This window comes from Pelodiscus sinensis, chromosome 1, assembly GCF_052426305.1.
Source record: "Pelodiscus sinensis isolate ZL-2025 chromosome 1, ASM5242630v1, whole genome shotgun sequence".
NCBI lineage: Eukaryota > Metazoa > Chordata > Testudines > Trionychidae > Pelodiscus > Pelodiscus sinensis.
This window is the reverse complement of record NC_143052.1, coordinates 27239435-27252410: the sequence shown is the minus strand read 5'-3', so window position 1 is coordinate 27252410 and position 12976 is coordinate 27239435. Positions and strand designations below refer to the sequence as shown.

At 39.2% G+C, this 12976-nt stretch overlaps 1 protein-coding gene across 19 annotated transcripts in view; it reads left to right on the top strand.

The window, feature by feature from the left end:
• SRPK2 (SRSF protein kinase 2) overlaps window positions 1-12976 on the top strand; it is a 248897-nt gene that overhangs the window by 76891 nt on the left and 159030 nt on the right. For 4 of the 19 annotated variants that reach the window (XM_089775455.1, XM_089775443.1, XM_089775453.1 and 1 more), the window contains one exon: window positions 1872-1935. The exons of 5 other annotated variants lie outside the window; for them this stretch is intronic. In XM_089775455.1, the coding sequence (XP_089631581.1) occupies window positions 1898-1935 (38 nt within the window). In that variant the 5' untranslated portion in view covers window positions 1872-1897. Of the gene's footprint in view, window positions 1-1622; window positions 1936-12976 lie in introns of those variants that run through there. 10 more of the 19 variants (XM_089775436.1, XM_089775437.1, XM_089775445.1 and 7 more) reach the window with 7 other exon arrangements.

Genomic DNA, 12976 nt, shown 5'->3' with positions numbered 1-12976 from the left:
CCTGTTGGCTGCCCCACTCCTGGGCTCCTGTCCTTGGGAATCCATGCCCTGCTGCTGGCTCCCTGAACACTGGTTATGCACGACTTCCTCCCCCTCCCACGCTGCCTGCCTGCTACCCCGGGGTCTGCCTGGCTTCTGATAGCTCTGCTGATGCGGGGTGTTCCCTGAGGTTTCCGGCTGGGGCCACCTGGTCACTGCTGGCCCTGCTTTTGGAGGCGGTTCCCCAGCCAGGCCACCCAGCTGCCCTGCCCCTCTGCTGCTGGGGATTCTGGCTACCTGCCTCCACCAGGTCCACTTCAGCCAGGCCCTGTTGGACCATGGATGTTGCCGGATCAAAGAATCCTGGAGTTGGGAGGTTCAACCTGTAGTTGGGAAAATTGTGCTCAATCCCTGAAACCCCACGATGAGTGTGCTCAATGTAGACATGGACTCTGGAAAATTTAGCTACCAAATTCTAATAGTTTTCTGTTGCGCATGTGTAAACTAAACCTTTTTGGAGGTTTATAAATTCGCCAAATTTGTGCAATTTGGGGAAAGTAAAATGACACGTCTCCATCAGCAGAGTGACTCCAACCCCCACCTTACTGCCTCTTACATTTCAAGACCTTGCTCCAAAAGCCTGGAAATGCTAGAGCTTCTCAATGAGATGGTTGTAAGATTTCTTTTTAACATGGGAAAAACATACTTTTCCTTAAAGTTAATGGCTGAACTTTTTTTCAGCTGAAAAATAAATGCAGCACCCTGAGGCATATCTCCGGAATGGGAAATTTGAGCCTGAATACTTAAAGTTTAGTAATGTTGTAAGCAATTGAAAATAGGGTCTTAGAATGGGAAGTGTCAGACAACATTAAATAGATTTAGTGCATCCAGCTCTGCTATAATATGATTTTAAAATTATAATCAGTCAACTTTATTATGTTAGTATCCTTTGGTTTTCATCTGAAACATTTAAGTAACAGAGCTTCTGGCTACATGATAATCTTAATTTATTTTTTAAAACCATCCATGTGTATTTGGTTTTGAGATCTCATGATATAGAAGTCGCAGTTGGTATGAGGCTATTTCTTTCTCTCCTCCCTTCTCCTCCTGTAACAGTAGTCTAGCAGTAAAATTGATCTGGCTCTCAATATTTCTGTTCTAGATGTCATTGTTAGGCCATTTCTCTTAGGACAAGTATTATGTATCAGCCCTGCTCTGTTAATGGGTTTTGCTGATCATTGGTTGTGAGCATTAGAAGGGGCAATTAAGGTATTAGGAATAAAAAATTGAAGGCAAATTTAAATGTTGGCATTCAAAGTATATTTGAAAGAGTACTGGTAATATCAGTTTAAGAAATTCAGACATTTGTATAGCCTGTCTGTGATTTCTGATCCATATACTAAAGTAGTGATTTAACACTTCATTCTTTGTGACAAAAATAATTCAAAGAGCCATATTTTTCAGGGCTTTTTAAAATGAAGGTTCTGAAGGGTAGTAAATACATTTAGGTAGCAAAGCTGCAAATAATTTACTCCCCAAACTATTTGTTTGATTTTTCTTAGAAGCTGGAATTTGTGCAGTGGTTTGTAAATTGTTATGATAAGAATCATCTAGTAAATATGTTAGCTCAACCTCAAAAGAGGAACCACCCCTCTGCTTAAAAGAAATGGTACTTCCTGCTTTCATAAACAGTCATGTGCATAGTTTAGCAAGGCCTGATGCCTCTGGAGCTTTTCCCTTTAGAGCACGGTTGAATCAGTCCTTACAGAAGTACTGTAATCTTGTGGCTTCATTCGGAACAAAAGGGATTAGGAAAAAAAATTATTTGATAATAAGACTTTGGAAAACAAGGGCAGGCAATCTTGGTTGTGAATATTTTTTGATTTTTCCAGAAATCAAGCAGAAGATTGAGCTGCTGATGTCAGTTAACTCTGAGAAGTCGTCCTCTTCAGAAAGGTACAGCTACATCTCTTGCTCGAAGAATTAATGGTGTGGCATTGTAAAGCAGCAGCATAGGGCATTTTTTCTTATCTGTTTGCTAATATTGTTGATGTATTGCATGCTGGTTATTGTAATGTATTGAATGACTCTGTTTTTGGCTAAGGTTTGTGTCTTTGCAAAGGGTTATTTATTTTTGTTTTTACTGAAGTCTAAACAGCAGCATGCAAATCGTAATACAGCAGACTACTGGTTTATGTATATTGTTGTTGCAGGCTGTGTTCTATTTTTTTGTTTTCACCCCAAAAGCATCTTGACTTCTAAATTCAGTTTCAAAAATTAGATTTTTTGTTTTGTATTAGAGGAAATAATTTTACTGTTACCAAGGTTGCTGTTAGATTTAGATTAGTAGAAAGTATCAGTGTGCTAAGCATTAAATATTCTGTTATGTTGAAAGGGAGTGTCCTTTCCAAATAGCTTAGGAATTGCAAACACACAAATTAGTCACATTCTGTAAAATAGATGTGATGCTTCTTCAAGTCTGTGCTAGGAAATAGAACAGTCACTGCATGCAGTAATAATGGTTCATGCCTGCAGGTAAGGACAAAATGACTCAGAAGTGTTTTTAGAACAATTATTTCATATGTCAATCAAATTATTATAAATAGTTGTTTGATTTTAAATAGATATTTTAAAACCTTATTTTTTATTTTTGACATTCAGATTTTTTATATGCAAATAGTTCTCTTAATGACTATTTCGGTGCTTTTAATAATCAAACCTGTTCACTTCTCTTTTTCTTGAGATTTTATTTTAATAGAAACTTGTGTTCAGAAAATTATTTAATCCGCGGACAACGCAAGATCAATTCAAATTAAAACATTATTTGAATTTAATCATTTAATGTGTGTAGCAGAACAGCTGAATATTATATACTTTGGAAATGAGTTACTAGAATTATAATTAGTAATATAATACACCTAAACAGGCCTTTTTTTAGCTGAAATGATATTACCTAAAATATAGATGAATGATGTTTGAACATAATAAAAATAATGGCAGTGCACTGGAAATTCAAGTTAAAAGAAGATAGGCTAAAATGAGAGAATGCTGTGAGGAGTGCATGGCTTTAAAAACAATACAAGCAGTTTAATTGGATTTATAAGTATAATGAGGGAAGACATGATTCTAAACCATGATATTGCTTTTCACTAGCTATAGCATGACAAAATATCAGAGCAATGAGAGAGATACAGAAAATGGTGGGGGGAGTGGGTTGTTAAGTCACCTTTCCAAAATGGAGAAATGTAAGAAAAGCTTTGGGTTGTTTTTGCACACATAAATTGAAAGTCATGAAAAAGGCTTAAGGATGTATAAGATGTTTTGTTTATCCATTCTCATGGATCTCAAAATTACATAGACTATAAATGTTAGGCCAAATAAATGGTGGTAATGATAGGAGAGAGGAGGAGGATGGGGTGAAAGTAGTACAGGAAACAGGTGTTAACTGTGATTTTTTTTTTTAAGGCTTCTGTGAAGGGTACCCTGATGAAGTAGTGAATCCAGTTATATTTTAGCAGCTCAAATGCTATGGCAAAACTAGTGACTAATCGGAAGCTATTGTTGAACAAAATGTGATAAAATACAATACGATCTCTGGGAAGAAACAGTTGGCTAGTGGACATGGACCTGTCTTCCTAAAGTATTGCTATACATCATTAGAAAAGGAGGCAAGGATTTTAAAGATGCATTTTATGCTTACGAACCATTAACAATGCCCTTGATTAAAAAAATAAATTGCAAGTACATAGTCCATAAAGTTGCCTCATGGTTTTCAGTATTTTGAAGGGAAAAGGTAAATCTAAAAAGATCAAGAGATAAAAAACTGGATATTGTGTATGCACTATAAACTTTTTTACAATATTCATAGAGATTTTTGTGCATTGTGAGAATACTATTTTAGTGATTTGAGTTGCCATACATTAGTTACATAATTTATAGGGTCAGAAATCAGCAAATAAAGACTTTCACAAAGTCTGTCAGAGATGATTTTTCATTCTCTCTGTGAAATAACTACTTCTTTCCCTCAAATATAAAAATACATTCACTATATAGCAGGAAGCAATATTAAGTATCCTATTAACTTTCAGATCCTTCCATGACCTTCAAAAATTACAGTATTAAAAGCTGTTGGTGAAAGAAATCTGTATTGTCAAATAATGACATTAAACCATAAAAGAAATAGCATTCAAAGCGTACATGAAATTATCCTTAACTGTTGTGCACAGTCAGCATATATGGTATATAAAGAATGTTTATATCCAAACTTAATGTTTGGGCACACATTTATTCTTGCGTTGTGTTTTGTTTCCATTTTCATTTATGAATATGGGACTTCTCTGGTACTTTGAGTTCCCTGGTGGAAGATCTAAATTATAGTCTCTGATTTGGTCTCATGTTTTCCAGGCCAGGAGCAATAATAGAGGATGCTGGTCAGTTGTACCCTTAAGGGAAGAGAGGGAGAGAGGCTAGGATTTGTGTATTAACACAAACTGTGCCCATTGTGAGTGGAAGGGTTGAGGGAGAGTTTGACCCTCTGTCTCTCTTCTCTTAGAAAAAGATGCTTTGGTGTTTTCTGACTCTGAGGAAAAGGTACAGGAGGCCCCCAACTTGAGACGCAATTAGTTCTGGGGAAGCATTGCAAGTTGGGGGCATTGTAACTTGAACCATCATTTATGATGGTTAGCGTGCACCGTCGTAAATGCGGGCCGAGGACATAAGTCGGGGGTTTTCTGCTCCCTCTGCACTTACAAAAATGGTTGTAAGTGCAGGGGGTCGGAACTCGGGTGGTTGCAAGTTGGGGGCCTCCTGTATGTTCTTTTTTATGATCAATATACTGCTCTGTCAGGCAGGAGTAAACCTTAGTAGGAAGACGTTTGGAATAAAAAAAAAGTCTCTTTTAAGAAGTCTCAAATTCTTAAAATCCTGCTTATGATGCTAGGTTAATTGCTGTCTCTAAGGCCATGTCTTCACTTCCAGGAAGATCAGCGCTGCCATTGTCCATCTTCCAGGATTTGATTTAGCGGGTCTAGTAAAGATCCACTAAATTGAATGCTGAGGATACCTCTGTCGACACGAGTACTACTCAAATTGCGATGAGTAAGAGAAGTTGATGGAAGCATTTGCTCCCATCGACATTTGTCTGTGGAGATGACTCCAAAGTTTGAATTAAGTTATGTCAACTCCAGCTACGCAATTAACGTAACTAATTAATTTGAACTTCTGCTTGAGTATAGACGTGGCTTTAGGTTCCCCTCTTTTTAAGAGGCCCTGAGGTGAAGCAGAACTAAAATGGAAATGAAATAATGGAGACTTTTAGGACAAGGAGGCCTGGACTTAAGTTGATTAGAAGGGCAACAGTCTCTAAAAAGGAAGTAATACAAATACGAGACCTGTTTTCCCTATGACGTTCACTCAAAAATAATTGGAATTACTTAGTTGGGAGTAGGGGTCTACTACATCAGCATTAAAATATTTTTCTGTATGATCTTATTTCATTTAGTAGACTTAATTACGTATAAATTTAGAAATGTAGAGTAGGGTGATGTATGCCCACCAATAAAGGAAGGATTCAGCATATCACCTGTGTTAATGTATGTTTTTTATTTTGTGTGATTTGTGAAGGACAGTCCTCCTTTAAGAGAAGATAGCATTAATGAGAAGACACATTACAAAATTGTGTAATATTAGGAATAAGTTCACATTATGTATCTCTTGCTGTATCCTTCTCTGCAGGTAGCCCAAGCCTGCATGTTTTTTGGCTATTCAGTAGTGAATACATGAAGTTGCTAGCAGAGTTTATGCTGCAGTTGTTAAGAGAGCTGAGACCAGTAGTCATGGGGAGGGAATCTGCTTTTCAAGAACCCATAAAGAAGGAAAAACCCCATATTTATATCACAAATTTCCTGTCCCGTTTTGTATTTATTTGGTGCATTCAGGCTTTCAAGCTACAGTTGCACTTTTAAAAGTGTGGATGGGTGCATACTTGTGTGTGTGTGTGTGTGTGTGTGTGTGTGTATGTGTGTATATATATATGTTTTGTAGAATTGCTTTCCGAAGAGGACAGTGGACTTTGCATTTTAAATATAGAAAGGTCACTTCATCTGTGTCACGTTAAAATCCCTAAATATTCTCTAATACATTTAACACAAAATATAACAATATTTTCCATAAATTACATTAAAGTGCTTAGTAAATCTTATTTACAAATGTGATGTCTGGATCCAGAATTAATGATCTGTCTTCTCATTGATGTAGTTTGACAAAAGGTGTTTTGTAGCTAAACGTCACTGACAAGGTTAATAGTTCTAAAATATTTAACCTACTTTTTTCCTTATATCTTTTTGCACAACCGGTGTGTGTATTTTACTTTAAAATGAACTCATACTTCAGTGCTCTTATTTTGGTTTAAAAAAATCAATGTTAGGCCTGCAGTCATGAACAGTCATACAGTAGCAAACAAGTATATATGTATGATGGAGAATAAAATAGTGTTCTGGATCCAAGGTGTTTTATAAATAGCAGCAAGAGGAAAATATTCTCAAATCATAAAATATCTTGACAGTGTCTTTTAAAAAAAAAATCCAAATGTGCAGTATTATTGATGGGAATGTGTAGGAACAGCAACTGGTTCGTTCTTGTATTGTATTTCCATTCATTTTGTAGTCATGCACCTTTTTCACTGCTCTCTCTTTTTGTAATTGATTTGTTCAGAGCAAATGAAATGTATGCTGTTGATGCATTTACATTCTCACTAGATTGGTCCATCTCCAAGTACTGTATGCTGTCAGGAAGAAAGAAGTGAGAAAGAAATCTAAAATTACGAAAAAGACATTGAAGGCCTAGTACTATATTCCTTTGCATAATATGATAGTTGTTGCAAGATTATGTTGTGAAAGAGGATGGGGATATTGTAGGGTTCTTTCATGTATCGCAACAAATGTTTTTAAGGATTCATAAAGTGAGTTGTTGTATATGTACATACTTCCCCCTTTTTATAGTATTGAGGCAGAATAGTGTTATTTTCTGATAACTAATACAGCCGGTCCCTGAGTTGCGAACGGTCGACTTATGACCGTTTGCAGTTATGACCAAAACTGTCGTAAATGGCAGATCCCGAGTTACGAATGTGATCCGCGCTTACGAACAGCAAAGTCACATGTAACTCTGTGGGGTCCGACTTATGAACAAACTGAGTTACGACCAATTGCTTGGTCCCTAACCAGTTCGTAAGTCAGAGAGAAGCTGTAGTAGGGCTGTGAAAATGTTATAAGTGGATAAGTCAGTTTCAGGCAATATTCAGCTTACTATCTTTGGTAAAATATAGTATCAATATATGTGATATATGTGTTGGAATAAGAGTTTGGTAATGATGCATTTAATAGTTTGACTATATTGGGGTTTTCTGACATTATAATAAGAACGAAGGCCCAATGATAAATCGTGTTCCTGGAATTGTGTTGCTTTATTTTGACTTGCTCTAATTTTATTTACTATGATATATACATGAATAGTGAATACTGTCTTTTTAGTGTCTTGCCCCTTCTTATCTTTTTTTCTTTATACTTTCACTGTGCTGGTTGCATTTTTTTAACTGGAGTAATAAAAGAAAGTAAGTTTCTAATTGGTTTAGTTTCTAATTCAGAAGAATTCCAGTTTGTTTTAAGAGCACTTGCTCTTTTCATCACTGCATTTAACTTAAAACTTTTATTAAAAAAAAATTGGGAGTTGTCCTTCTTCAATGCACAGCCAAAGGGTTGACCTTAGCAATTGTCCAAGCCTCTGCAGTTGCAAGGGCTTGATGGCTTGAGAGTTCAGCACTGGAATAGACTTGATTTATATATATGGATATATATTATATATTCATATATATAAATAAAATGAAATTTGAAAGGGGTACACACATGAGCTGTTCTGTTGTAATTCTTAATTGTACTGATAGAAAAAGCAGTGAAAATTGCATGTTTGCATGGTAAAAATAATTTGTATATAAGGTGTTCCACCTATGAATTAAAAGCTTTCTGGGCTAGGAATGTTAAATAGTGGTTAGGAAGCTAATCGAGTAGTTGATGGAATTTTCATTGACTACTTGATTAGTCGATAGGGGGATTTGCTACAGCTCTGCTTTTTAAATTTAAATAGCAGAGGCGCAGTGTCTGAGACCCAGCACGAGCTGGGACTCAGCTGTTCCGGCTCGTGCCATTTCCCCCACAGTGCCTCTGCCACCCCTGTTCCCCATGGAGACAATGCTGGGGGGAACTGGCTTTTAAGCTGGCTTTCCCAAGCACTGGTTCCTGCTCCTCCCCGCTCCTTGCTGCCTCTGTACCAGAGACAGCAAGGGGAAGTGACTAGTCGAGTATTGACTACTCATTAAGCCTAGGCTTATCGGGTAGTCGATTTGTCAACTCATCGCTTACATCCCTATTCTGGGCATCACATCCATTAATTGTAACTTCTTAGGGCTGCTGATCACTTGAGGATATAGAACAAAATGCATGGTGTAGCCTGTGTTTTAAAAGGAAAACATTTAGAGGTTTTATTTTTTCTTCTATGGTCTTGTTTTCCTACATGCATTTTTTACCTTAGGTTTTGTCTACACTGCAGGGCTTTTGTGCAAGAAGCTTTTTGTGGAAGAGATCTTCCGCAAAAAACTTCTCGCACAAAAGTGCGTCTATACCGCAAAAGTGCATCGCAAAAGCAATGCGCTTTTGCGCAAGAGAGCGTCCACACTGCATGGACGCTCTTGCGCAAGAAAGCTCTGATGGCCATTAACGAATGGCCATCAGAGCACTTGTGCTTTTTTTGATAGGCTCTTTTTGCGCAAGAAACCCTTGTGGAGCGTCCACACATGCCTTCTTGCGCAAGAGCTGTAGTGCAAAAAGGAGTTATTCCTCATGGGGAGAGGAATAACTTTACCAGAAAAAGCCCTCTGTTTTGTCAATTTACTGTATTGTTTGTGTGCAAAAACGTGCTTGAGGTATGGACACTCCACCTTTTTTGCCCCAAAAACTTGTAGTGTAGACATATGGTCTTAGTGACAGAATTTAACTTAGTTCCTGGTTCTTACTGGGATCTTTATTATCCGTGACTTTAACAAACAAACTTAGAATTTTAATATTTTTGCTGTAACTGTGTGAAGAGTGTTTTCATTAGCATCTTTGATATTGAGATGCTTGTTTGTGTACCCCTTTGGAATTATTTTGTCCTTTTGATTTGGAATTGTTTTCTTCTTGAAAGGACCTTCAACATAAGATTGTTTATGAAGTTGGGGGAAATGCAGAGCACAGATGGGATGTTTATTTGTATGTAAAATTGGAGACAAGTTGGAAAATTATCTTGGGGGAGATATTGGGGGTTTGTACCAGATTGTCCTTCATAAATATAATTCTTCACTAGGAGTTAGTGTTGAGCAAAATGGCGATTGTGTGGAGGCAATTAATGATTGAAAGACATTGGTATAAGTAAGTTGGGTAGAATTATTTGAATGGTGCAACTCTCTTTTCCCAATTCAAGTTAGGTGTGTATCTGATTTTTGATATATTAAGGGGGAAAATGTGGTTGGTAATTGAGGACTCCAGAAAATACTCCCTCTCCCTCTCCCTCTACGTTTGGCCTATTTGAATGAATTGAAAGTCTTACCCTAGTAACGGGTTTCATTATGATGTTGCTTAAATCTCTAAATATAAACTCCAAAATACAATTTAGAGTAGTACTCTTCTGTAAATATGTGTACATTTGGGATGGCAACATGTAGTCAACTATACAATTAGCCGATAAATCTGGGATTATTGGTTAATCCTATTCGCTATATGCACACCTCCCCTTGCTGCCTTTGTATTAGAGGCAGCAAGGTGGGGGAGGAGGCGGGAGCTGATATACAAGGGCAGCTGGCTTTTAAGCCGGTTCTCCACAGGTGCCAGCTCTGCCGAGCTGCCTGCCTCATAGAAGCAGCAGGGGCAGGGAGAGGGGGCTGGTGAGAGTCAGCACGTGTGGGGAGTCAGGTTAAAAGCCATCTCTCCACACATGCTAGCTCCATGGAGCTGCCTTCCCCCCTGGCTTCTACAGAGGTAATGGGGGCTGGGGATGGCAGGCTGGCAAGAGACAGTGCTCGGGGGAGATGGCATAAATGGGATGTGTGGAGAAGGGTGCAAGAGTGAGGGCTGGAGGTGAGGAGGGGCTTGGGTTCCATTGGCGGGGGCTCCCCCCCCCCAGTTCCCCAAACTGGGTGGGAGGTTGGGGAAAGGGTTTGAGGCAGAGGAGCTACTTACCTGGTCTGATGGGAGACAAGATGGCAAACCCCAGCCCTGGAAGAGAAAGTTGCATATCAAATTTGGTGGTCTTAGCTCTTAAATTTAGGAGGAGTTTTTGAACAAATGGACAGATAGACTCACAGACAGATAGACTGATTATGAAAGTACTGTATCAATTTAGAGAAAATATACTGTGGTAACTCTCCAGGTCATTTGTGTTAATTGCTATGAATCTCACTGTAGGGTTCAGAAGAATCCATAAAAACCTCTAAATTTGAATTAAAATAGCCTTTTTTCGTAGGTAATAATGTTACCTTAAAGTTTATTGTCTTGAGGTCTCTGAAAGTTTTACTATCAATCAGCTTCTCCCTTAAATACTTCTGTACGTTATTTCATGCAACTCCTTAGTTTGGAAAAGTTCCATGATAATTTTCAAACAGCCACTCGCTCATCTTCTTTCTTCTTCATCTTGGTCCTGATGCCTACAATACCTGGTGTGCTGATTATGGCTAGACAGATGATAAGCTGCAACTATTTCTGTTTCCCTTTCCTAATTCCTTCCTCTTCATCAATAAACGACCTGTCTTAAACCAAACTTACAATACAATAACAATGCTGTGCCAATTCTTCACATGTTCATGTATATTCCTGATGCTTCATCTAGTGGGGTCTTTAGACAATAAACTCTTTATGATAGATTGTCTCTTTTCTGTGTTTATACAGAGTCTAGCATAGTGGGTTGCAAATCCTACTTAGAACTCTCACTGAATGTATTTCTAAGTATATAAATGTCTGTCTTAAAATCCTTTTTCTTGCAGTCTTCCAAGGATACAAGTCAGTCACTGGAAAGTAAGGGATATCTCTTTTCTAGTAGTTAGAAAGAGCACACTGCTAATTCTGAAAACTGGTAAAATATCCAGATTATGAAATGTATGACTAGTTCAGGATTTATTATTGCCTAACCTAAGGCTCGGGACAGCGTAATTTTGAGAAGTAAGAAAAAAGTAACATTATTGCAGGTCCTCTGTTCTGCCACCTGGCAGCTGCATAGATGATATCTAGATTTCCTGTCACCTTAGCTTGCAGATCATTTAAAAATAAAAGTCAACAAAATATGGAAATATTTCTCTGGAAACTTTTCCATAACTAATTTATTAGCCAGTTTCAGTATTCACCATCCAATGACAACCCTTCATATTCTTAACTATTCACTGCAGAGAACCCCCAGTTGCTGCCAACACGGCATACCAGTCAGAGGTAAAACAGCCTTTATTTATTCTAACCCTGTGGTCCCCAACACGGTGCCCGCGGGTGCCATGGCGCCCGCGGGGGCATTTGCATGCGCCCACCAGGTGCTCGGGGCTGGCCTGGCCCCGGGCACATGGCGCGCGGCGCTTGACTGGGGGAGCGCTGGCCCTGGGCGCGGCACTTGCGGGGCGGAGGGGGAGTCCCGGCCCCGGGCGCGCGGCTATGGGGGGGGCCGCCCCCTGGCGCCCAGCGGGCGAACGGCCACGCCCCCTGGCGCCCGGCAGGCGAACGGCCACGCCCCCTGGCGCCCGACAACCTGAAAAGGTTGGGGACCACTGTTCTAGCCCAACAGCCAGTTCCACAACAGATTGGTCTCTTAATTCATACTTTCCTGTTCAGTTTCTTAGGTCACAAGCAACAAGGTAACTACGCAGGACTTCGTCCATTTTCTAGTGCCTCAAAGATGAAATCCTCCCCCCCCCCCCCCCCCCGGTTGCCTCGCCATGGCCTGGATTTTAGTACAGGCAGTCCCCGGGTTACGTACAAGATAGGGACTATAGGTTTGTTCTTACTTTGAATTTGTATGCAAGTCGGAACTGGTACATATTGTAGGGGAAACTCTAGCCAAACATTTCTCCAGAGCTCAGTTTTATTCTCCCACACCTCACTTCCCTCAGTCCTTTATTCTCAAGCTGAGGTGTCTGCTGAGAAAAGCCGCTCCGCGTCTCCCTGGTCTGCTGGGGGGGGGGGGGGGGGGCGCTAGCTTCGTGTCTCCCTGGTCTGCTGGGGGGAAGCAGCTAGTGCAGGGTTGCCTCACCCCGTTTGTAAGTAGGGATCCGATGTAAGTCGGATCCATGTAACCCGGGGAGTGCCTGTACATCAAAATATTTCATATTCCAATATGAGAAAGAGAGTCCAAACACTGTCTCCATACGGTTAGTCTCACATCTTATTTAAATACTGTCCAAGTAAGGATCTTTAGAGCCACAGAGGATGTGCTAGAAAATCAAGATAAAGAAAAGGAATCTATCATTATCCTTAGTTTACTCTAGTTTGTGTCAGATGTTAAGGCAATGAAAGTCCCACAAAAAGAAATCCTCTATTTGCAAGAAACAAGTCCTTGCTTTTTCTTTATTATTAGAATTCCAGTGTCGAGGAGCATTAGAAAAAATCAAGAAAAAACTCCTCTCCAAATGTGTATGTAATAGTCCCTGATATCTAGTCAAATTTGCTGAAAACATAGACTCAAAGGAAGAGAAAAAGATTGGTAAGACAACTTTATGATGATTTGTATCATCACCAAAAAGGGCTTAACATCCCTTTACATTCTGCTTTTGAAAATGTAATTCTGGTCTGGTGAGAGTGTTCTTGCAAACACAAATAGCCCAAAGAGGTACAAAAATGTTATGATGTACCTGAATAGAAAGCAGATTGACATTTCCAAAATTTGAAGTAGTAGCTGTGAAGAGTACAGCTAATCTGTTTAATTTGTGTTTGTAAGG